General features: G+C 43.8%; 2 protein-coding genes across 4 annotated transcripts in view; both read left to right on the plus strand.

Annotated features, from left to right (window-relative positions):
* Positions 1–24,489, plus strand: part of SCNN1D (sodium channel epithelial 1 subunit delta) — a 54,393-nt gene extending 29,904 nt beyond the window's left edge. For 2 of the 3 annotated variants that reach the window (XM_075603660.1, XM_075603659.1), the window contains 8 exons: positions 2,523–2,686; positions 10,829–10,927; positions 11,534–11,651; positions 13,565–13,643; positions 18,067–18,124; positions 19,218–19,273; positions 20,196–20,271; positions 21,117–24,489. In XM_075603660.1, coding sequence (XP_075459775.1) covers positions 2,523–2,686; positions 10,829–10,927; positions 11,534–11,651; positions 13,565–13,643; positions 18,067–18,124; positions 19,218–19,273; positions 20,196–20,271; positions 21,117–21,464 — 998 coding nt within the window. In that variant the 3' untranslated portion in view covers positions 21,465–24,489. Of the gene's footprint in view, positions 1–2,522; positions 2,687–10,828; positions 10,928–11,533; positions 11,652–13,564; positions 13,644–18,066; positions 18,125–19,217; positions 19,274–20,108; positions 20,272–21,116 lie in introns of all 3 variants that reach the window. The other variant, XR_012802104.1, reaches the window with a different exon arrangement.
* Positions 1–25,561, plus strand: part of LOC142496764 (phospholipase A2 homolog otoconin-22-like) — a 399,541-nt gene that overhangs the window by 348,614 nt on the left and 25,366 nt on the right.

Raw genomic sequence — 25,561 nt, forward strand, 5'->3', positions numbered from 1 at the left:
TCTGTATAATCATACTATGTGGTGAAATTAATTGACGCCGTACTCACTGTGTTAGTTAGTCGATTTCAAATATAATATTCACGGGCACACCTACATCTCCTTTCCGTATATAATTATTTCTTTTTTTTGTTGTCTCACTGAGAGAACACGCTTGAATCCACTTGTCTGAATATTTTATTGATTTAAAAAAAAAAATGCATCAATATATCTCTAGAAACTATTGGCTAGATTTACTAAACAGTGCTAAGCTGGAAGGCAATTTATGGCTTATGTTCTGAGCACCACTCACTAATATGGCCATATTTATTTATAAAAATGTTTTAACCAGGAAAAAATACATTGAGAGTTACCTCTCGTTTTCAGATATGTCCCGGGCACAGAGTTATGTATCAATCTAGTCGTTGGAGCATTTCTCAGTGATGTATGTTGTAGTTACATTGTAGAAAGCGACATATAGCATTGTACGCGGTGCCTAATTTGCTAAGGTGAGTTTGGGGTGCTGTACCGTGTACTATGACCCATAGTCTATCATTAGCATCTGCTGTGTGATACGCATTCTGAACAGCGGGCTTAGGGGGTATTTGTTCCTATAAAGTACACCCAGTTAGGCAAAGGTTTTGGATATCAGAGTATCAATATGCAACCAAAATATTACATGGAAGCTAAGCCATATGTCTAGATATTTCAAAGTAGTGACAGGGGCTAGATTGGTATTGTTTCTGATCTGCAGCTCTATCATTGGTCGCTTTAGAAATTTAGCATTGCTCCCAAATACCATAGTTAGTTTTTTACAATGTTTAAAAAGTTTGTTTTGGGAAATCCAGTATCAAAGTCTTGAAAAATTAGATTGAAGGTCGTGTCCAAGGTCGGAGAGGCTATGGCTGTGTGCATATAAGATTGTGTCATCCGCATACATGTATATTGAAGCTCCCTTACAAGATGCACAGAGCCCTGTGTGACCCCGCAGGTGACATCTAAGGGGTAAGAGTTTGAGCCCGAAAGACACTGCCATGGGAGACCAGGACTTTTAACACTTATTTATATTTGCACCGGGATCATTCACCAGGCAAAACAAGGTAGTAAAAACAAAATGCCGTTTATTTGGTTAAACCCGCGTACAACACAAAAAATTACACAAAATACAGATAAAAACACACTTACTGGGGGTGAAATCTAGGCTCAAATAGGTGCAGGGCGCCTGCTTCGGTAGGCTTACCCTGACCGGGATATACACCGGGGCTTCCTGGTCCTCTTTTTAGCTTCAGTTCCTAGCCGCAACTGCTACGTTCAATTCTCAGAACTTGGTCCTGACGCCTGACTTCGTCTCTGCAGGGCAGACTTTCCTAGCTTCAAAACGAAGCCTGTTGCTTTGCTATTCGTGACAGAGCAACTTTGAAAAGGCCGCCCTCGCGTCATCGACACAAGTCACTAGATGGTCTGGTTCTTTGAGTCGGCTTCCTTCTTCCATACCCTCCGCTAAGCTATCCTTAGCACGGAGGTAGGAGGAGCGACCAATCAGAGCGTGTGAATTCCCTCCCACTAGTCAATAGGAATAGGGGCTCATCCTTTGGCTGACGTCAGAGGAGGGAACGTTCCAAGCTGGGTCGGGATGCCCTGTGGGCGGGACATATGAATTGACCAAAGGGAAACGCGCCGACATTCTGCCACTTCCCCCAGTCAACCCATTGCCACCTACTGGGCAGGCTCCACTGAGTCTGGAAGACCAGAGTGTCCTCCCCGCAGGGGGTCTCTGTTCTTCAGACCCAGTACTACGCCCTGCCCCGGCCACTTAACACCCCGACACCTCTCAACATCCCGTCTCCTCTTTGAACTCTGTCTATCCAGACTTCCCGGCACCTTTATGGATGCTCAAATGTCATAAAACATACTTTAATCCATGGGATAACTTGGGGAGACCCATATCTGTAAGGGGAATAGGACTGATATATTTGGGCTCAAAAACCAGGAGTCTGGGGGACATATTGAGATGGGGCATTTAATACATAAACCCTTTAAGCAGCAAAACATGAAATCTTATGGCCTTTTTTTAAAATTATTATTTTTTTTTTAATTAATAAATCAGTTCTGTAGTATTAGATAGTGACTTTGTTTTTTTCTTTTATTCAACTCTTAATGCAATTTTGAAGGCGTTTGAAAGCATCCTATACTAGGTGTTAGCCCACCTCCCCAGCAGTACAACACTTTTTTGTTTGTGATAATTTGTTGCCAATGTTCGCAGCAGCTTGAGCTGCAAACTGTAACAATAGATAACGTTACCTTAGGTGAAGGATACATTGTAGTTGCTAAGTTACAGTGATTGACGGATTGATTGAAACTGAAAGGCGGACATTATGTTAGGCACACAATCGTGATTTTTACAGATTTATAACAGGAGCACCAAACGATTGCCAGTTTAGGTAATAATGTAGAATTATACATTTTCACATATAAAAATAATAAAAATTGAAAAGGGGGTATGTAGGTATTGCTGCTCTAACATCTCGGTTTCCACTTGTTTCTAGGACTGTCCTTGAAAGTGAAAATAGAGCAGAATGATAACATGCCCATCCTGTCAACAGCCGCAGGTGCCAGAGTTATGATCCACAGCCCTTTGCAGACGCCTCTAGTGGAACATGAGGGGTTTGATATATGGCCAGGAACGGAGACCTCAATAAGCATTAGACAGGTCTGTTTAGCTAATTCCCTCCCCCTTTCGTAGCATGTACAGCATTAGGCCTGTAATATAGTGCAAGCAACAATTAGAATTGGCTGTGTTAGCCAGACGTTTCTATACTAGGGACGCGCGCGTTGCCGGTGGCGCGGCAGACCAGGTAAACTACAAGAGAATTGTATTTTCGTGCTGTCACCACGCCACATGACGCTATGAACCAATCACAGCGCGGCCTAGAGCTTTGACACCCCCCTAGCCTTGCTTGTTACCGCTTACCGTCTACACACGAAACACCTGTGCCACGCCGTGCGCGCACTATATTACAAGCCTTAGTCAGAACAGTTCCGGTGAGAGGTGAGGATATTTGTGGCTGAAGTGCACCAATCAGGTGAAATTTTCTGGGGGGGGGGTTTTGTGCAAAGTCGAAAAGTTTCGGAAAACAAATTCCCAGCATTAAAAAAATCAATCTGCACAGTCCCTTAGCCCTTTATATACTGCCATTGGCTGACATTTGTTCTACATTCTGGCAAACACTGGCAACGTTCTGGAGAAATTGGCAAAATCGGCAAAATGCGGACTACAGTGAACTTTCACAGGAATTTTGCGAAAACATCCCATTTGAAAGAAAATGATAAAAAAAATTAAATTTCTAGTCCCCGCATATATTTGTGTCAATGTGTGTATATCTGTTTTCTAGTGTCCCTGTCTATGTGAGTTTGTATAAGGGTTCTTCTGTGTATGTCTGTAGAAATGTTTCTAAGTGTGTTTTGACTGCATACATTTTCCTGTAAACGTGAACGAGTGGTTCCCTTGTATATATCTTTTTATTTGTGTCTGTAAGTGAATGACTATTCTTGTGTTACTGTAACTATATGCCGGTTTTGCTCGATTATGAGGCGATGTTTGTTTTCAATAAAGTTAAGTTGAAAAGTGCATACTCACCTTATAATCGGGCCCCGCCCACTTTGAGGGGCAATCAGCAGTCAGATGTATGTGGTAGCAGAGTAAAATGGAGGAAGCTCCGCCTTGGAGGCCTGAAGCAGCCATGTTGGTTGTGGCAGTGGGGCCCTGGCGCTATGCCGGTTGCTGCTTTCTGTTTGATGTGGGGGGGGGGGGAGGGGGCGGTGCCTTGACTCCAAACAGGGAATTCCTCCTCTCCCAGCCTGATTCCCCGCTCCCCGTATGGCCCAGCCCCTCTCACACAGGTGGGGTCGGGGAGCGAGAGAGCGAGACACACATGGGGGAAAAGAGGAGGACAGTAAGAGTGGGGGAAGTGTAAGGAGGAGAGGAGGCACTGTGAGCCCCCAGGTATACTACCCATAATTCTGCAAAATATGGCATTGATGCAGTGTTTTTCAGGTCTCTCTCTCTCACACTCTCTCTTTCTCTCTCTCTCTCTCTCGTGCTCACAAGTGATCTTTTTATTTGCTATATGCAATACGGTGGTTTCTTGCTGCCTTTTTCACCCACGATAACTTAAAACGTGATGGTAAACCCTACAGTCTTGAAAATTGCAAAGCCAGCAGTACAACCAACTTCACACTGATGATACCCATTAAGGTTGAAACATGTCTGTGAGTGGTTTCTCTGGATTTGCATCTGATTCCCATGCTGTGCTTTAAAGCTGTGTTACCAGCGAGCATGTAAGGATGTGCTCACCACAAACGAGACGGGACCGCGGTGCTGAGGTGGGAAAGGTTAGAACGCCACCCACAGCCACGTGGGCACGTCTTGAGAGTAGATTGGTCTGGGGTTCCGGATCGGGGTAGGAGAGGTACGGTTGGTAGGAAGGCCGTTTGCCAAGTCCGGGGTTGGAGAGAGGGACGTTGTAGTTTACCGTAAGCCAGGATCGGGAAGCCAGAGGTGCGGAGAGTCGTGTAGCCGTATGCCGAGTTCAGGTTGCCAGAGGTACAGGAAGACGTAGCGGAAGCCGGTTCGGTTCACGAGGAAGTCTGCAAAGAGAACTAGGGAGGCAGAGAATGGTGAGAACAACTGGTTCTATGCTCAGCCAACGAGTCAGTGATTCTGCCAGGTATATATAGGAGAGAGGGTCCAATAGCAGTGCAGCAAGGTGGAGGTGTGTAGAAGGGCCAGGATACCGCAGGGATAGGTCCAGAATGAGTCCCATGGGAGGAGCCATAAAGCCCAGTAGTCTGAGTGCATTTGATTGCAGCAATGTTTTGATGCGCTGTACCTTTAAGGGGTTGAGGCGACGCCGTGTGGCCATGCCTCCGTATAGCAGGGTTTGCGTGCGCATGACCGGGTGAAGCCACCAGCCCGAGATTAGAAGTGCAGTCCTGGCGTGCGCGCGCGCGCCCACGTGAAGCAGTGACCGGCGCTCCGGTGAGGGAATGAGAGTGTGCTGCGGGGATCTCCGTCGGAGCTGTAGGTGAGTGAGGAGCACGCCAAGGGCGGCGTGACTCCCAAACCCTCACAGTACCCCCCCCCCCTTCAGGGGCGACCTCCGGGCGTCCATGACATGGCTTGGAGGGATGCTTGCGATGGAAAGCCTGAACGAGGCGAGGCGCGTGGAGATCCCGGTGGGGAATCCAGGAACGTTCCTCAGGTCCAAAGCCCTTCCAGTGAACCAAATATTGTAACCCTCCTCTGGAGATCCTAGAATCCAGGATAAACTGAACCTCGTACTCCTCTTGACCTTGGACCAGAAGAGGAAGTGGAGATACCGTGGACTTAGAAAAGCGAGAACTCCGGAATGCAGGTTTAAGTAAGGAAACATGAAAGACTGAAGGAATCTTCAACGAGGGTGGAAGACGCAAACGATAAGCCACAGGATTAATCCTCTTGACCACAGGAAAAGGACCGAGAAACTTAGGTGCTAACTTCATGGTAGGAACCTTTAAACGAATGTTCCTGGAGGAAAGCCAAACACTGTCTCCTGGGACGAATTCTGGAACCGGGCGTCGAAGACGATCTGCCTGAAGTTTCTGTCTCCCAGTAGCCACCCTTAAGTTCTCCTGAGTCTTTGTCCATAAGTCCTTTAAGCGGGAGATGCGTTTATCAACTGCTGGTACTCCTGAGGTTATAGGAGAGAAGGGTAGGCGGGAAGGGTGAAAGCCACAATTTATGAAGAAGGGTGATTCTTGAGTGGAGTCATTGCGAAGGGAGTTAAGAGCAAACTCAGCCCAAGGAACTAGATCTACCCAATCATCCTGAGTCTCGGCTATGAAACACCGAAGGTATTGTTCCAGGTTTTGGTTGGCCCTCTCCGTCTGCCCATTGGTCTGTGGGTGGTAACCCGAGGAAAAATGAAGTGAAATACCCATCCTCCGAGAAAAGGCTCTCCAAAATCTTGACACAAACTGGGGCCCACGATCAGAGACGATGGTTGCAGGTACTCCGTGAAGACGAAAAATCTCCTGGATAAAAATGTCCGCCAGCCTGGAGGAATTTGGAAGACCCCTTAAGGGAACAAGGTGAGTTTGTTTGGAAAAACGATCAATTACCACAAGGATGGTATTCTTTCCTTTGGAGTCTGGGAGCTCCACAATGAAATCCATAGAGATATGGTTCCAAGGACGGTCTGGAATAGGTAAGGGAAAAAGAAGGCCTGCAGGTCTAACCCGGGGTACTTTATTGCGAGCACAAGTGCCACATGCTTTGACGAACTCCTCCACATCCTTAGCCCTCTCAGGCCACCAGAAGGTACGTTGAACAAGGTCGTTGGTTTTCCGTATCCCTGGATGTCCTGCAGACTTAGAGGAATGGCACCACTCGAGAACCCTTTTGCGGTGTTGAGGCGCCGTGTAGAGTCTTCCCTCTGGAACCTTGAGCCCCATAGGAATCTGTGATTGCTCGGATTGAATCTTGCCCATAATATCAAACGAGTTGGTGGACAGGATACATCTAGAGGGAATAATTGTCTCTAGCTGCTCTTCAGACTTGTCTTCAGCAAGGAATTGTCGAGACAGAGCATCCGCCTTTAGATTCTTGGAGCCAGGGATGAAGGAGATGAGAAAATTAAATCGAGAAAAAAATAATGCCCAGCGGGCTTGTCGAGAGTTCAAACGACGTGCCCCTTCTAAGTAAAGAAGGTTCTTATGGTCTGTAAGAATGGTTATGGGTGTCTCAGTACCTTCTAAGAAGTGTCTCCACTCTTCTAGTGCCAATTTGATCGCCAAAAGCTCCCGGTTCCCGACATCGTAATTCCGTTCTGCGGCCGAAAATTTCTTCGAAAAGAAGGCACATGGATGCAGTTTAGCTAACGGAGATGTCCTCTGTGACAAGACGGCTCCAGCCCCGATGTCCGATGAATCTACCTCCAAGGTAAATGGAAGTTTAGGATCCGGGTGGTTGAGGATGGGAGCTGACACAAAAGCCTTTTTTAGCAGATCAAATGCCCGTATGGCGGTTTCAGACCATGATGAAGGATCTACACCTTTCTTAGTGAGAGCCGTTATGGGAGATACTGTAGAGGAAAAATTGCGGATGAAACGTCGGTAATAGTTTGCAAAACCCAGAAAGCGTTGCACGGCTTTGAGAGTGGTAGGACGAGGCCAGTCCAAAATAGCCTTAAGTTTCTCTGGATCCATGTTGAAACCGGAGTCAGAGATAACGTATCCCAAAAACGCCACCGATTTGAGGTGGAACTGACATTTCTCCAATTTCGCAAAGAGATGGTTCTCCCGAAGGCGTAACAGCACTTGTTGAACATGGTTGATGTGTTCTTCAACGGATTTAGAAAAGATGAGGATGTCATCTAAGTAAACAATAAGAAATGTATTAAGGATGTCCCGAAAGATCTCGTTGACAAAATCCTGGAAAACTGCTGGTGCGTTGCACAAACCGAATGGCATAACCAGGTACTCGTAGTGGCCGTCATGGGTGTTAAAAGCAGTCTTCCACTCGTCCCCCTCTCGTATCCTTACTAAATTGTAAGCACCTCTCAGGTCCAGTTTAGAAAAGATAGTTGCTCCCTGGAGACGGTCGAAGAGTTCCGGAATCAAAGGCAGAGGGTATCGATTTTTGCGTGTGATATTATTCAAACCCCGGTAGTCGATGCATGGACGGAGAGAACCGTCCTTCTTCTTGACGAAGAAGAATCCTGCTCCGACCGGGGAGGAAGATTTTCTGATGAAACCCCTTTCTAAGTTCTCGGCAATATAAATGTTCATGGCTTTTGTCTCTGGAAGAGAGAGAGGGTAGGATCTTCCCCTGGGAAGAGGTGCTCCAGGAAGTAGGTCAATGGGACAATCAAAAGACCGGTGCGGCGGTAGTACCTCGGAACGTGCTTTATCGAATACGTCACGGAATTCCCAGTACACAGAAGGTAAGGAGTTAATCTTCTCAGATATGGTAGATACTCCACCGATCTTCTGGAAAACCCTGGTACATGTCTTGGCACAAGAAGGAGACCCCTGCACAGGTTCCCGATCCGTCCAGTCGATGCGAGGATTATGAAGTTGGAGCCAAGGAAGACCCAAAATCAACTCAGCAGAGGGAGTGTGGATTACATCGAGAGTAATGATCTCCGTATGGACGTCGACGAACTGCAGTAGAAGAGGTACCGTCTGTAGTGTGATAAATGCCGGATTTAGAGGTCGACCGTCAATGGCCTCCAGACCTACAGGCGTCCTCCTGTTGATAAATGGAATATTGTTCTGTCTAGCAAAAGTCTCATCAATGAAATTACCTGCAGAACCGGAATCAATGAACGCCCGTGCCCGGGTGTGAAACCCCTCTCCAGACAGTATTATAGGCAAGACTATCCTGGTAGGAAGGATGTTTTGGACGATGGGAGAAAGGGTCAGTATTCCCAACGAAACTCTCCGGGATCTCATTGAGAGCTGGCGTTTTCCCGGTCTGTGGGGACACTGGGGTAAAACGTGAGTGGAATTGCCACAATACATACAAAGTCCGGCCGTGCGCCGACGTTGCTTCTCAGCAGAAGACAGCCTGTTGCCCCCCAACTGCATTGGTTCAGGAATGTCCCCGGAAGGTGACGGAGCCACGAAGGTGGGAGCAAGACCTCTTGGAACCCGTTGACGGTAATGAGAACGTTCGTATCTCCGCTCCAGTAGGCGCTGATCCACACGGATAGCCAGAGCGATTAACTCCTCCAGGTTAGTAGGGCGATCTCGTGCGGCGAGCTCATCCTTTAGAGTTTCAGCCAGACCTTGCCAGAACGCAGAAGATAGAGCCTCGTTGTTCCAACCCGTCTCAGCAGCAAGAGTGCGGAACTCCACAGCATACAGGGCAACCGAACGATCTCCTTGAGTTATGTGGTGTAGAGCAGAAGCTGCCGTTAACTTCCGTGCTGGAGTATCGAAAACTCTTCGGAATTCCTCGACGAAAAGATCGATGTCCTGTGTGAGAGACCCCTGTTGTTCCCAGATGGGAGAGGCCCATGCCAGTGCCTGGTCGGTGAGAAGGGAGTAGATGTAGCCAACCCTGGAGACAGAAGACACAAAGCGAGAGGGGGAGAGACGAAATTGAACGAGACATTGGTTAATGAAACCCCGGCATCCTTGGGGATCCCCCGCGTAGTGTTTGGGAGGAGGAATACGTGGTTCTGGATTGAACGGAGGTATCGGGAAAGGATTCGCCGGTGCCACGGGTGGAGATTGGCGCGTGAGGACTCGAACTTGAAGAGTAAGGGCGTGGACGCTTTGCTGTAAAACATCCATTCGTTTATCAGATTGGTCCAGATAAGACTCTAATCTTGTAAAAAGAGCAGTATGGGCATTTAAAGTCCGCTCCACCTCAGCGGGGTCCATTTTTGGTGGGCTGAGCATAATGTAAGGATGTGCTCACCACAAACGAGACGGGACCGCGGTGCTGAGGTGGGAAAGGTTAGAACGCCACCCACAGCCACGTGGGCACGTCTTGAGAGTAGATTGGTCTGGGGTTCCGGATCGGGGTAGGAGAGGTACGGTTGGTAGGAAGGCCGTTTGCCAAGTCCGGGGTTGGAGAGAGGGACGTTGTAGTTTACCGTAAGCCAGGATCGGGAAGCCAGAGGTGCGGAGAGTCGTGTAGCCGTATGCCGAGTTCAGGTTGCCAGAGGTACAGGAAGACGTAGCGGAAGCCGGTTCGGTTCACGAGGAAGTCTGCAAAGAGAACTAGGGAGGCAGAGAATGGTGAGAACAACTGGTTCTATGCTCAGCCAACGAGTCAGTGATTCTGCCAGGTATATATAGGAGAGAGGGTCCAATAGCAGTGCAGCAAGGTGGAGGTGTGTAGAAGGGCCAGGATACCGCAGGGATAGGTCCAGAATGAGTCCCATGGGAGGAGCCATAAAGCCCAGTAGTCTGAGTGCATTTGATTGCAGCAATGTTTTGATGCGCTGTACCTTTAAGGGGTTGGAGCGACGCCGTGTGGCCATGCCTCCGTATAGCAGGGTTTGCGTGCGCGTGACCGGGTGAAGCCGCCAGCCCGAGATTAGAAGTGCAGTCCTGGCATGCGCGCGCGCGCCCACGTGAAGCAGTGACCGGCGCTCCGGTGAGGGAATGAGAGTGTGCTGCGGGGATCTCCGTCGGAGCTGTAGGTGAGTGAGGAGCACGCCGAGGGCGGCGTGACTCCCAAACCCTCACAGAGCATTAGCTTATATGGGCTCCATGTAACAATGGTTTTTCAGGCAAAAGGTGACACGGTGTGCTCATTTGCATGTCATTTCCCAGAATCCCTTGCTGCAGTGGAAACACTGTATGCTGGGTGATAATTGCAAAAGGCAGGGTTGCAGACCTGCCTAGCACATGTGAATGTGCTCACAAGTGATCTTTTTATATGCTATATGGAGGTTTCTTGTTGCCTTTTTCACCCACCATAACTTAAAACGTGATGGTATGTATATATATAGATATACACACACGTACGCGCGTGCGTTACTTCTTTGACTGGACAGCTTACAGAGACTGAAGTACAGTGCCTGTCATCCATAGCAGGGGTTGCTGGGACTTGTAGTCACTCAGGCCTTCCCTTCTGATTTCCTTTGGATGCTTGACATCCAGCCCCCGAACTACAACTCCCAGCAGGCAGGTAACAAACTTCAATGACGTCACTTTCGGTACTGCACTTGCGCAGTCCCTCACTTCCGTTTCAATTTTCCTCCCCATGCAGACTTTTTTCCCCCTTATGAGATTTTTGTAGGTACCAGGTCCAGCAAAGAAGATTCACTCCAAACACTCTTCCATTGTGTTTCAGGATGAGTTGAATCACTTGGGTGGAATGTATAGCCAGTGTACACGAGACGGGAAAGATGTGGCTATAAAACTCCTGTACAACTCATCTTACACAACGCAGGTGAGTTCTGTCACATGATCAGCAGCGAGACAGCTGAGGAATGGATTATGAAAGCTAGGAAATGTATTGCATTTGGGCTTCCCAGAGAACAGCTCCTTGCAGATGGCCTGGTAAAGCGGACGTTGCAACTGCCTATACTATATTGCTCCTGGTCTGTGTTTAAGTGAAGAGTTCAACAAAGAGCATGTGAGGGGACAGAGTTGGGGAGCATGAAAATAAAACCGATATTTTGAGGCGTTATGAAGGGAGGGAGGTTGGGAGATTATATTTGCTTGTAATTCTAACTGTGTTACACTTTTGGCTGATTGTAAGCAAAACGTTACTGTAACCGCTGTAAAGGAATGATGAGCCTGCCAGAACCGTTAGGACAGGGGTGGCCAACTCTAGTCCAAGGGCCACCAACAAGTCAGGTTTTGAGGGTATCCATGCTTTAGCACAGGTTGCTCAGTCTTCACCAACACCCATATTTACTAATCTGTCCTCTGCCATAGGACCCCCTACATTGAGGTAACAGACACAAGATCAAAATGCCTTTCTGCATCATTTTATTGGAAAGATTCCTTGACTTGTAGACCTACCTGAGCTACATCTGTGTTGTGTTTTTAGGCTTGTCTGCTTTCATGCTTCCAATACAGAATGATTCACCAGTGTGGATGTGGGTACTACTTCTATCCTCTGCCTCCCGGGAAGGAATACTGCAACTATAACAAGTACCCAGGCTGGGGTAAGGATTAGAGTAAGGATTGGCGAACCAGTCCAAATCCATTTTTTCGGAATGTCCCGAGTTTGCCATTCAAAACCCGTTCCGCGGTGTAAAATCCACCGGCGGATTTTACCGTTTCATTCCGCGCGGATGAAAACCGTTGGATACAAGGATTGAATTCTTGAAATCCGTCAGCGGATGGCGGAATACGCAGATTGTATGGTCAATGATAGCAAAAAAATCCGCAAAAGACAAATCGCTCCCTTTTTTGAGATTGATCCACGGAGATCCGCGGACCATAGGAACCGGCCGATCCGCGGCGGATTAAAATCAAAATTGCACATCTCCAGTAACGATCAGCAAAGACAGAGGGACATTGAGATAGAATGTGTTGCAGGAACAGACGAGATAGACAACACTCCAAAAAATGAAGGTTAACTAATTGCAGGGTGCAAAATGAACAAGGAGGACCCTATTTCCTCCAAAACAATAAGGATATAGGAAAATATGTTCCGGCACACACTGACTTGCAGAATAATCTCAAACGTGGAGATAAGCCAAAATGCAAAAAAAAAAAAAAAAATTATTTAATAAGGGAAGCACAAGATATAATCAAAATGGAATAATAAATGTGAAAATCACAACAGATATACAAACGACCCACATAGGAAGAAATATAGGGGAGCAACACAGGGGAAGGGGAAAAGACAAGGAAAACCACCACAGGGGGGTGGGGTAGAAACGATGGGGAGGGATATAGGGGGGGCTACGTTTTGGGGTTAACGACCCCTTCCTCAGGCCCGTTCTCTCAGGTCCAAAGGGACCAAAGGTAGTTCCCTAACTCTGTGTCCCCAACAAAATAGGGCAACCCAAATATGGAAAGGATATACAAATGCAGTGGGACATTGAGATCGAATGTGTTGCAGGTTCCAGTGGCAGCTATGAGGCTTACACAGGAACATAGGGAGAATACAATGTCTAGAGATTTGTATTCCTTCAAACCAATGTATTTATTCTAGCACCTGTCAAATTGAATTTTCCAACGAAATGTATGAGGATGGGTAAAGTTATTGAAAATATATTACCCAAAATGAGCTGTATGTTAAAAGCAAGATTCCGATTTGCAGTTGTATGATTTAAAAGAGAGAAAATTCCTGAATTTATAACCACTGATTGCCATGTTTTGTTGTCAAGCAAAATACTGTATACCAATTGGAATTAAATCTTAAGGATGTTTACAAATGTATGACATAAGGTGATGTAATAATGTCTTTGACTTAAAGCTGCAGTTCAAGCTGCCGTTTAAAAAAAAATAAAAACATCCATTGAATATGTGCATCACTGCAATCTACACACTGACATGATTAGCTAAGTTGCCGATCGATCAGTTCTCCTGTAATCGATCGCTGAAGATTCAGCTCGGGGGTTCATTAAATCACTGTTAGTGCTGCAAAAGATTACCCAAGATTTAAAGTTCTGTGTGGAAGATCGTGTGACCAGGCCGGCACTAGATACAATTGGTGCACTGCTAGAGAGAGGGCAGGGCTCAAGAGCCAGAGCCTGTCTCAGAAGAGGAAGGGGATGTGACTTTGTAAATGGTTGCTATAGAAACAAAAATGCTTGTTACATTAGAATACGTTAAAAATGACTAAAAAAAAATCTTCCCATCCGACAACCTAAAACACACAAAGGGGGAGATTCACTAAGGTCAATTGTGGGTTAAATCACCTGATCCGGCGTTCAGTGGCATTCAAGTCAATGGCAGTAAACACTTCATTGGGTGCATTACCCCCAAACGGACCTTGGTGGACCTCCCCCAAAGTGTGATTGAGGGAGGACCCATGTACAGCATGATCCATCTTAAAATATATATATATATAGGTTCCAGATTATCACTGCTAACTAATACTTTTCCTCATGTTTCTTTGTCCCAGGGCACTGTTTCTACAGACTATACGAGAGACTACTGGATCACAGGCTCTCCTGTTTTACCAGGTGCCCAAAGCCATGCAAGTGAGTGGGATTTAATACACCAATTGGAACCCATTTTATAAGTGTTGCTGTTCTGTGCCAACCTTTTTTCATTGCCAAAGTCATATATGATTAAAAAAAAAAATCCAGACTATTCAACTGTAGGACAATTATTCTTTCTTTATAAAGAGTTTATGGATCATTTTATTATTTTAATTAGTCTGTATTCTTCAACACTCTTCCTGTACAAAGAGGTAAGGGTCGAACACAATACTGTGCATGGAACTATTCTTCCAATGCCTTCTTAGGCATTACTTAATTCAACTTCACATTTTATTCATGTTTTTAAACAGCTGCTGCCCAGTATTTATCATTCCTTAGCTTGAAGTCAAGTGCAGCCCTGAAAATCAATTGCCTGCCTCCACTCCTTTATGTAACCCCTTCCTTCCAATAAATGATGTGGACTCAGGGCAGATAAAATTAGATTAGAACAAAAGTAGCATTGTTTGGTCCTGTGAGAAACACTAATGGGGTTACAATATATACGGTATTATTGAAAGCAGTGGGGTTTGGTTCAGAAATAAAACCAATGCACCACTGCTGTCCTAAGTTTATAGCTGAGAAATGTTGATAAAGAACAAGCAGAGGACCCAGCATCGGGCCGGCGCCAGCCTATGGACTGAGTGCTGGCGGCAGGCGGGTGCTGGGTCGGACGGAGCTTCAGGGGGACTTCAAAAGAGTTTTGCACCCTGGGGTTCTGCCTGGACATTCGGCCTAGCTACTTGAAAGAAGGTCGAAAAATACTTTTAATATATAATACATGCTATTGTAGGACACCGAGATTAGCTACTTTTCCCCTAGTTTCAGTTTTGGTATATGCAGAAATTCACCTTTACACATCTAAAGTGTAAAATAAGCATTAACATGATAGACTAGCTGTTATTTGAACATACAGTACTAGGCTAGAGCTCATTTCATGGTTATATATAAATAACATTAAAATTAAAAAAATCTGGGGCTCTGAAATACTTAAGATACACAACGACTGATATCAGGCTGATCTTTATTGCAATGTGATAAAGCTAGAGTATGTAGGATAGGTAAGGAAAACATAGGTATGGTAATACACCAAATGTAACACACAATGTAAAGCTCAACCTTCAGATTGTTCATTTGTGTTTCATGTACCTATTGCTTACAAAGGACGAGTATTGTCCCCCAACCACAGATAAGGCAGTTCTGTTCTACTGAAACAAGTCTAGGCCTACTACTGCAGGGGTGGCCAACTCTGGTCCTCAAGGGCCACCAGCAGGTCATGTTTTTAGGATATCCCATCTTCAGCTCGGGTGGCTCAATCAGTGGCTCACCTGTGCTGAAGCAGAGATATCCTGAAACTCTGACCTGTTGGTGACCTTGAGGACCGAAATTGGCCACCTCATCTCTACTGGATAAGGATCTGTAAGCTTTTGCTAAGGCAGAAAGTATGTAGATGTTTTCGAATTGTATAAAGACTGTGTGGGGGACGGGGGGGAAATGGTACAGGAGATGGGGAACGGGAGCACAGGAGCTGAACTAGTTAAGAGGCACAGTACAAAGTTTGGAAATTACTATGAATAGACAGTAGCATTAGTGCATTTCAGGCTATTGTATGTATATCTTTATTTTAATAGCGCCATCTAGGTACATAGCATAACATAATATTATAACACAATGGGAATAAGTGCTTCAGACATAAAAAAATTAATTAATAGGAAAAGGAGTCCCTGCCCCGAAGAGCTTACAATCTATGTGGTAAGTGTAGAGAACTTACAGGGACAGAAGGAGAGATGATAAGGAGAGGAACAATTACAAACCAACATTGCCGACACATTGTGTAATAATGACATGTCTGGGGGCGAGAAAATGTAAATAAATAAATACAAACCTATGCAATTAGTTGAAATAAAAATATATGCCGTGCAAAAGAAAATATGAGATGAAGTCATTTTCGAATCTGATTATCAAATAGAAAGTTCACAACTGTATACAAACTCCATGCAGAATTCTTATTCCACAAAATTACTTTAATGAGGGACCAAAAGTCATATTTTTTTTATTTTTGTAAAAGACTTGGTAAAAAGTTACAAAATATGCTGGGCTCCTTTTAAGATTGAAGACATTAGACTTTTACTTGAAATTTTATAGAACGAAGAGAAGTAAAAAAAAAAAAAAGGTGGGAGAAGGGATATTGCAGTATAGCACCAAAGCAAAAGTATGTTCCGTTCAAAATATATAGGGGTGAAAATAAACTATTTATTACATCTTAAAGTTGAGGATTGGAAATCAAGCGCAGTAATTAGCACGAGGAACCATTGGGAATAGACACTTTGCCATAATAATTCAAGGCTGTGAAATGAATAATCGAGCATGTTCAACCTCTCACCCCCCGTTCTGCGCATGCGCAACCTCGGCACCCACCGTTCTGCGCATGCGCGACCTCGGCAACCCCCATTCTGCGCATGCGCAACCTCGGCACCCCCTTTTCTGCGCATGCGCAACCTCTGCACCCCCGTTCTGCGCATGCGCAACCTCGACACGCACCGTTCTGCGCATGCGTGACTTCGGCACCCCCCATTCTCCGCATGCGCGACCTCGGCACCCCCTGTTCTGTGCATGCGCGACCTCGGCACCCCCCGTTCTGCGCATGTGCGACCTCGGCACCCCCTGTTCTGTACATACGCAGACATGGCGGCCCCCTTCTTGAAAAGCTGGCAGCCAAAAAGCGGGGCCCTAATGTATATAATTATCAATATGATCAATAATAATTACATCATAACATTGGCACTTGTTTTGTATCAATACAGTCAAAGAAGCAACAATTAGCCAGGACTGCCTAAAAGATAGCAGTAAAGGTTTCTAGATACAGATACGTTGTAAATACTGTGTGTCCCGGTCTTCCCGTTGGCTTTGGTTTTGAGGCCTTTTGCTCGCTGTGAGGCAGCAAAACGCGTCGGCTTCTGCTTTTATATGCATTTCACCTTCTCCTTTAAGCAGTAAAACCCCTTGCACAACATCCTTTTCCTTTTTTTTGGTTCTATGATTGAAGCAGAGAGCTTCCAGGACCCAGTACTTCCCAAGATACTTACCTCCTCAGGGTGCGCCGGTATCTCTGTGAAGTTTAAATATCCAGGCCAATAGGAAGCTGCAAGGTATGACGTCAAAGCTTTCTATTGCCCCCCCTCCCCCCCCGGGTCATTTGAAGCCGCCATTTCTCTGCAGACTGCAGAGATACCGGCACCCCCTACCTCGGAAGCAGGTGCTCCCCGGAGCCGAAATGATCACAGATATGCTCCGGAGACCCCTCTGCTTCAATCCACAGAAGTGAGGCAAAATAACACTGTGTCAGAAGTGGTAACAGTTAAAGGGGCAATCCCTCCTAGAACCAAAGATAACTAATTCCAGTGATATGTTTAAGGGGTGATTGATACCCTTGTTACCCATGTTCAGGGCTGATGGCATGGCTCAGTGAGTAAAGGCACTGACTGTGAACACAATGACCCTGAGTTTGAATCAGCATGCACTTGTCACAGGAAGGTACCAACATATTCAACTTTAACACCCAAAAGGCTCTGAAGGTATAGATAAAAATAGAGAAGGTCACAGCCTAAGGTGGGGTTCGATACCAATTCATTCTTAAAAAGGTACCTCCTGGTGCCACGCCAGCTGGGTCAAGGATGCAGATGCTAAGGGGTTTAGGCACCAGCATTACGGCCGGGCCGGTTTTGTTACCACAAGAGATGATTGGTAGGCTATAGGTGCCGATTGTACTGTCTGGGCTAGCACTGCCCAAATATTAGCCCAAATATTAGCCCAAATATGTGGACTCTGGGACCAGTTGTACGGTTGGAACCTAACAGCCACAAGGGGTTTTTTTTTACTATCCATTTGTAAACATAACTCTGTGCCCAGGACATACGGGAAAACGAGAGGTAACTCTCAATGTATTACTTCCTGGTAAAATGTTTTATAAATAAAATACTAATCAGCCACCTGTGCTGAAGCAGAGATATCCTGAAAACCTGACCTGTTGGTGACCCTTGAGGACTGGAGTAGTCCACTTCTGAAATAACTGATCTTAACTGTTCCTATTGGTCCACAAGACCACTCCGAAAAAAAACTAACGTTGAGAATCCTAATACTGTCCATCAACACCTTTAAAAGAAAGGCCTCACCAGGTAATGCACAGGCCAGAGTCTGGCTCAATAAGTAAAGAGGCGTCTGTTTGGGCTATACCGTCAATGAGCATGAATGGAGTGTAATTAGTCCATTCTTTCTTCTCAGACACACAAATATGTTGCAATTACAATTAAGTGTTTTGTAACTGCAGCAATGATTTATTGCTTTTGCAATGCACTTTGAAGAGTGTTATAGACGCATCAGAACAAAGCTATTGTTTATAACTTGTAACATTACTGTGTCTCAATAGGGAGACAATATACCAGCTGTCTGCAGGGGCTTCTAAATGGCCAGCTTCCAAGTCTAAGGTAATGTATCTCTTGTAGTGATACAATTGAACAAGTGCTTGAGTGTTTGTATTTAGCACGGTGAGTGCTCATTTGCATGTCATTACCCAGAATCCCTGGCAGTTGAAGCACTACATTGTATTTAGCACAAATCCAAATGAGAATAATATCAGGGGTTGCAATCCTTTACCACCACTTTTTTATTTATAATAATACTAAGAACTTTATTTCTTATAGCGCTTTTCTCCCAATAGATTCAAACCCCTTCACAGTGACAGTACAGCGCGGGTACGCAGCACATAGGAATGTTACAGTACAGCGCGGGGTACGCAGCACATAGGAATGTTGCAGGCACAGGTCCCTGCCCAGATGAGATTACAATCTATGATTTTGGTGCCCGAGGCACAGGGAGGTAAAGTGACTCGCCCAAGGTCACAAGTAGCTGACACCGGGAATTGAACCATGCTCCCCTGTTGACCCACTGAGCCGATCCATTTACAAAGGAGGATACTGTAATTTGTGTATTCACACACCAATAGTTCCACTTAAGAAAAAGGGATTTATTCTTAAAAAAGTCTCCTCCCTTTCTTGTTTGAGAGGATAAATATTGGTTGAAAACAGTTTCCGATGCTTAACAGGTTTACAATGTTATAAAATCAGACACGGCAACGCTACGTTTTTAAGCACCCCAATGACTGGTTAAGACAAAATAAGCACAATAATTTGTTAACAATATGAATAACAAGACTACATGTGTGAAGGCAGGGGTAGCCAACTCCAGTCCTCAAGAGCTACCAACAGGTCAGGTTTTCAGGATATCCCTGCTTCAGCACAGGTGGTGCATTCTTCGACAACCCTGAAAACCTGACCTGTTGGTAGCTCTTGAGGACTGGAGTTGGCGACCACTGTGCTAAGGGATTTAAGTTCAGAATTCAGGACTATGTCCAACTTGGCGTTAGCTGATAGATAGGGAGGGAACAGATCGATCTGCTTTTATATATCTCAAATTTCATGCGGCAACCACATTCACAGAACTGTGTGTGACACTGTGTGTGTGTAGGTATGTGTGTTCATAGAATGCCTGGTGTATTTAACCTGCCCTCTTCTGTTTCAGGAATGGATAATCCCAGTTGTATCCAGGAACAATGGGAACAATGACACTGACGCCAGGTGAGACATATGCAGTAGACTAAATAGTGTAAATGGCTGTAGGTTAACATCTGCACTCTAGATAATGCTCAACAAGTATGCTAGTGACATATGACTGTACCCCTTCTGCTACTGCACTATAAGCTCTCTGTGTATAGCAATGCAACCTTTTCATTCATTATTAAATCATCTTGCAATAGGTGTCACCTTAGGTAATAGCATAGTTCTCTTGCACCCTTTCTGCCCGTTATTATTTTAGATGAGTATGTAATAAATATTGTTTATTTGATGATTACTTTTTCTAATATTTCACACCCAAGCTATTGATACTTTACTAATACTCAAGCAAAAAGAAAGTTGGGGTTGCTAGCGCTATGTATTACAACGTTAAACAACGAAAACTCAGATGTAAGTAAAGTCCCCCAATCCTTGTCACATGCTGTAGAATATAAAACCATGTTCTGAAATCATGTGGATTCTCAGCTGTCCATGAAGACACTGAGAAGTACCTTTTAGCATGTTTTTATTTAATTATAATAGATATTATTAGAGATGTGGGAGCTGCTTGTAAATTCAACTCAGTAAAGTTCACCAAAAACTATTTGCAAAGTCTGATCATGTGACCTAGTTTTTCAAATTAAAATGACGAAAATCTTGGAAAATGTCTTAAAAAGGGTAAAATTGAGTGCCTTTTTTTTCTTAATAAATACGCAAAATTGGAACATTTCTACAAAATTGTGGAAAGAAGATTTGCAAACAGAGTTCTGAACAGTTCACACACTTCTAGATATCTTGATAGGTCAATTTGGAAATCTCATACAAGAATTATCCTTTTGCCATGTAACCCTTCTCCTAGCACCCTAACCATGCAATGACGAAGGATAGATCTGTGAATAGCATCTGTGTTAAACAGTAAAGTATACTTGTTTTTTACCTCGTCTAGGAGTGATGTTTCGAAGATTAATCTCTACTTTAAAGAGCTAAGCCATAGCTCCATTGATGAGGAACCTGCCATTTCAGTAAGCCTTAATAAATTAATAAAGTGTGGAGTTTTATATCAAATTTAGGGGGTACCCAACTCGAGGACCACCGACAGGTCAGGTTTTAAGGCTATCCCTGGTTCAGCACAGGTGACTCAGTCAATGACTGAGCCACCTGTGCTGAAGCAGGCATATCCTTATCACCTGGCCTGGTGGTGGCCCATGAGGACTGGAGTTGGCCACTCCTGCCTTAACCAATAAAAATCCAGAGATCAGTCACATGGGAAGATTATGGAAAAATAAGTTGCATTGTGCTTCAAACCAAAATATCAGCACACATTGATCGTAGGTATAATTGTATAGCAAATTACCCCTCCAGAGAAAGCAAAAAATGAGGCTGGATTGTATGGTAGCACCCACAAACCTATAAGATGTGTAACTGGAAAAATAAGGTCCCACATGCACTGAAGTAAGGACAATATACACCACCCGCCGGTGTCCAGCGTTAATACAACATCATGGTGTAGATATGGGGCAATAAACAATTCCTTGCAGCCACTTTGGAAAAGGAGACTGAAAACGGCTCAATATGGAGTATTTACTCACGCAATTGAAGAGCCTGATCCGGCACATGGGAAGATTATCCCTAAATATTTGAAGTCAGATGTTGACTATACAATAATTGCTCGTCACAATGTTATATACTATATTACATATGGAAAAGTTTTACGGCTACAGTTGGTCACTCTGCCACTTATTATGTAAGGCTACATGACAGTTTGCTATAATGCTCAATGTGACTGCCATAAAGTTAAGGTCTTTCTTTGTTTTATACCCGTGACTCGTACATCCTTTCCATAACTCTCTGCTTCCTTCCTTCACAGGCTACCTTGTTGCTCTCCAATATGGGAGGGCAATGGGCTTTGTGGTTTGGCTCTTCAGTACTTTCAGTGGCTGAGATGGCCGAGTTAGTCTTTGACACTGTAGCCATGCTGATCATCATTTCTCTCCGGTGGCACAAGCAGAAGAAGGCAACAGTAAATGATAGTCCGTATGTAAGCAATGCCGCCAGTGCAACCACTGAGGAAAACATATCCCAACAGCAGGCCTTTCCAACACCTCCGAGCTGGTCAATGGCTGGCACAAGTCCATCACTGGAATACAACGCAGATATTTCCAAAGAACATTTCACCGAGATAGGCATGGATACTTCAAATAAAAAAGACATATGAGAGATTTATAAGTTCAATAACACTGGGGAAGAGCATTGAAGAAAATGTTAATTTCAAAGATATATAATATAAAACAATGGTGGAGGTGTGAGAGGTTACACCTATGATGTGTTCTTTTGTATTCCAGAGGAATATTCTACACAGTAATGACACAGTAATCAATAACCACCTATAGAAATGGAATCAACGCTCGCCAATTAAACTAAAAAAGGAACTGGGGTGCAAAGGGATAAAATGCATATGGTAGGGATAGAAGTTAGCCTAAAGCAAACACAAGAACAATACTCTCCCCGATGTGTCGATTTAAGGAGAAATAAACTACTCCTTTAGTGGGTTATTGTATACCCCTATCATTACGGTATTCATATCACACTTTGAGTGCAGCAATTGGGGTTCTTGTGTTAGCTTTAGGCTAACTTCTGTCTTCACAGTAACCAGTGCAAACTTTTTGCACGCTTAGGTTTGACCCTTTTTTTAGTCCGTTAAAAAAGTTCTCGATCCAAACGTTTAAAACAAGTTCGCGTAACACTAAAAAGACAATTGGCATTGCGTGTTCAATTTGATTGCTTTTCAAATTCGATCAAACTTTAAGACATTTTGTTAAAAAGTCGCATGTCTGCTATTTCGCCACTTTAAAAAGCGAAATAGCGAATTTTTAACAATTTGGGCCTTTTCACTAGAACCTTTGATGCCAAAAATTCTATCTATGTTTTTACGGGTTTTGGTCACTTCTAGAAAGTTTGCTCGATCCTGCGACAAAGCGAATTTCAGCAGGTTTGCAAATCTGTCAAAAATACTTTTAAGAGCTTGTTCCACAACCCCAGTGCATTCCTATAATAACTTATTTTAGTGACCTGTAGACTGGTGTTTAGTAATGTACTTAGTCACTATCTTTGAATTTCTCCACATTTCACACTATCTGAAGATCTTACTATGAAGGAACTCAATGTCTGGCTGTCCTTGGCAAGGTTCCCATGCTTATAAAACTCTCAGCCTCATCATTCCTCCATAAACTCTGTCCCACCAGGAACCAGAACTAACTGGACATCTCTGAATTCTGGACAAATCCAACAGCTGTGTTTAGCGCTTTTTACTGAGTTAAAAGTTAACTTCTAATTCTAACGTTTGTCCTAGACATTAGTGAGATTTTTTACAAACTTGCTATCAAAGATGCCCAGACAACCATTAGGTGAACTCTGATTTTTGAATGCTTAAACCTTAGCGTTTTGTCATTTCACATTATCTCCCATTCTACTTACCATTATAATGTACCGAGACTTGATCTTTCCATCCCCCTCTATAGATGCATCAATGGAATGATCAAATGATTACAGTCCATGTGTTTTACGAGACACAAAGGGCTACATCTGTTAAGCAGTGCAACTCCATAAGACATCTGCTGACGCCCATTGAAGGGAATGGGCATTGTGGTGTTTTCCAGCTCACACTTAATACACCACATAAATACACAATTAATACAAACATATACCAACACACAGTATATAACCAATTAAAAACCATATAACCACAAGGGTGCAACCGGACCTATTGGGTAAATAGGCCCCGAAAACTATATGTTAAAGGACTACTAAAGGAAGATGGTACGGAAATCCAAATGATCTGATACCGAAGTCATAACCAGGTACCTGGATATAACCAATAGAGAATGGAACACTTATTTGTAAACAGCGAGACACACAATATCATCCAATGCATATACTGTACGTAATATCAAAGCCAATAAATCAGAATGAAAAGAGGAAGAGTGAAGAGGAAAACATGATAACCACCAATCCTGTATCCTCAGGTACTCTGGCATCCACGAGCTGTTACATCTGTGTACTCATATCGTGGTCTAGATAGGAGCAGGAGGAAAAGCCCATTGTACGTTTCGCTGGCAACGTCAGCTTCGTCAGAGGCGTGTATGTGTCATGTTAGGCGCCAGTATTTAAATGATTCAGAGAGTGACGTCATAATCCGGAAATACAAAATGGAAAAACAGTGTAAGCAAATAACAGTGAATATTCAATCTTATAGAGACAATATAGACTAATAGTAATCAGTGGTAATCATTGTCCCAAAACACCTGAAAAGTTCAAATCTTCATTAAGACCCCATGGGGCCACTGAGTCAATATTAAAGATCCACCTACTTTCCCTACATAGCAGGTGCTTCTCAACATCACCTCCCAACGGAACCCTTTCAATACCAAATGCAATCATCCCAAATGGTTTGCCTTTATGTTCACCCAAGAAATGTTTAGATGCACTTGTAATAATTTTTTCTTTCAAAGGGCATTTCTGTGCCTTCTTAATACTATTTACATGTTCCAGTATCCTCCGTCGTAGTTCCCTGGAGGTCACACCCTCATAGGTATATTGACTTGGGAAAATTACTGCATAAATGTCTCCTTTAGTAAAGCAGTTAACATAATCACGGATTGAAAAATCTCTATTTTTAGTACTGTTTTGAAAGTTTATTTTTGAGAGGCATAACGGCTTTACATGAACCACATGGAACCCTGTGTCCTGAAAGCTTGATTTTTGTGGGGACTAGATTGATCAAGACTTTTGACTAGTCGGTCCCAAATATGTTTAGTCCGTTTACCTATCATATTGACCTTGGAGCCAATAACCTCATATATTTTTATATGATATTAAATAAATATGATAATAAAATGACATTATTTATGCACTTGTATTCATCTAAATAAATCATAACCTTTATTATTGGGATGGCCAAGTTACTCTTTGATACTGCAGGCATGTTGATAATCGTTGCCCACCGGTGGCCAAGCAGAAGAAGGCAACAGTAAACGATAGTCCGTATGTAAGCAATGCCGCCAGTGCAAGCCCTGAGGAAAACATATCCCAACAGCAGGCCTTTACAACGCCTCAGAGCGGGTCAATGACTGGTACAAGTGCATCACCGGAATTCAACGCAGACATTTTCAAAGAACATTTCACCGAGATAGGCATGGATACTTAAAGTAAACCTGATATATGAGCAATTTATAAGTTCAATAGCGCTGGCATTTTTTTTTTTTGTAAATAAAATATAAAACAATGTTTCCCTTTTAATATGAGAGCCACAGGTGGAGATGTGTGTGGTTACATGTATGATGTGTGCTTTTTTTTTTTATTCAAGTGGAATACTCTCCGCAGTAATCAGTAGAGAAGTGCAAACTTCTTTAGGTTCGCACTTTTTTAGACCGTTAAAAAAAGTTCACTTTGAATCAAACGTTTGCAACAAGTTCGCTTAACACTAAAAAGACAATTGACAAATTTGAGCAAACTTTAAAAAAAAAAAATGTTGTTAAAAAGTCACAGCTCTGCAATGTTGTCACTTTAAAGAGCAAATTGGCGAATTTTGTACAATTTGGGTCGTTTCAATAGAGCCTTTGATGCCAAAAAATTCTAGCTATGTTTTTGCAGGTTTTGCTTATTTCTAGAAAGTGTGCTCGATCCTGCGACAAAGCGAATTTCAGCAGGTTCGCACATCTCTGTCAAAAACACTTTTAAGAGCTTGTTCCACAACCCCAGTGCATTCCTATAATAACTTATTTTAGTGACCTGTAGACTGGTGTTTAGTAATGTACTTAGTCACTATCTTTGAACTTCTCCACATTTCACACTATCTGAAGATCTTATTATGAAGGGACTCAATGTCTTGCTGTCCTTGGCAAGTTCCCATGCTTATAAAATTCTCGGTCTCATCATTCCTCCATAAACTCTGTCCCACCAGGAACCAGAACTAACTGGACATCTCTGAATTCTGGACAAATCCAACAGCTGCGTTTAGAGATTTTTACTGCGTTAAAAGTTAACTTCTAATTCTAAAGTGTGTCCAAGACAACCATTGGGTGAACTTTGATTCTTGTATGCTTAAACCTTGGGTTTTTTGTCATTTCATGTTATCGTCCCGTCTACTTACCATTATAATGCACCGAAACTTCATCTTTCCATTCACCTTTATAGATGCATCAATGGGACGATCAAGTGTGATTACAGTCCATGTGTTTTACAAGGCACAAAGGGCCATATTTACCAAGCAGTGCAACTCCATAAGTCTTCTGGTGCTGAAAAACACTAAAGGGA

The sequence above is a fragment of the Ascaphus truei genome, chromosome 6 (assembly GCF_040206685.1).
Source record: "Ascaphus truei isolate aAscTru1 chromosome 6, aAscTru1.hap1, whole genome shotgun sequence".
Taxonomy (NCBI): Eukaryota; Metazoa; Chordata; class Amphibia; order Anura; family Ascaphidae; genus Ascaphus; species Ascaphus truei.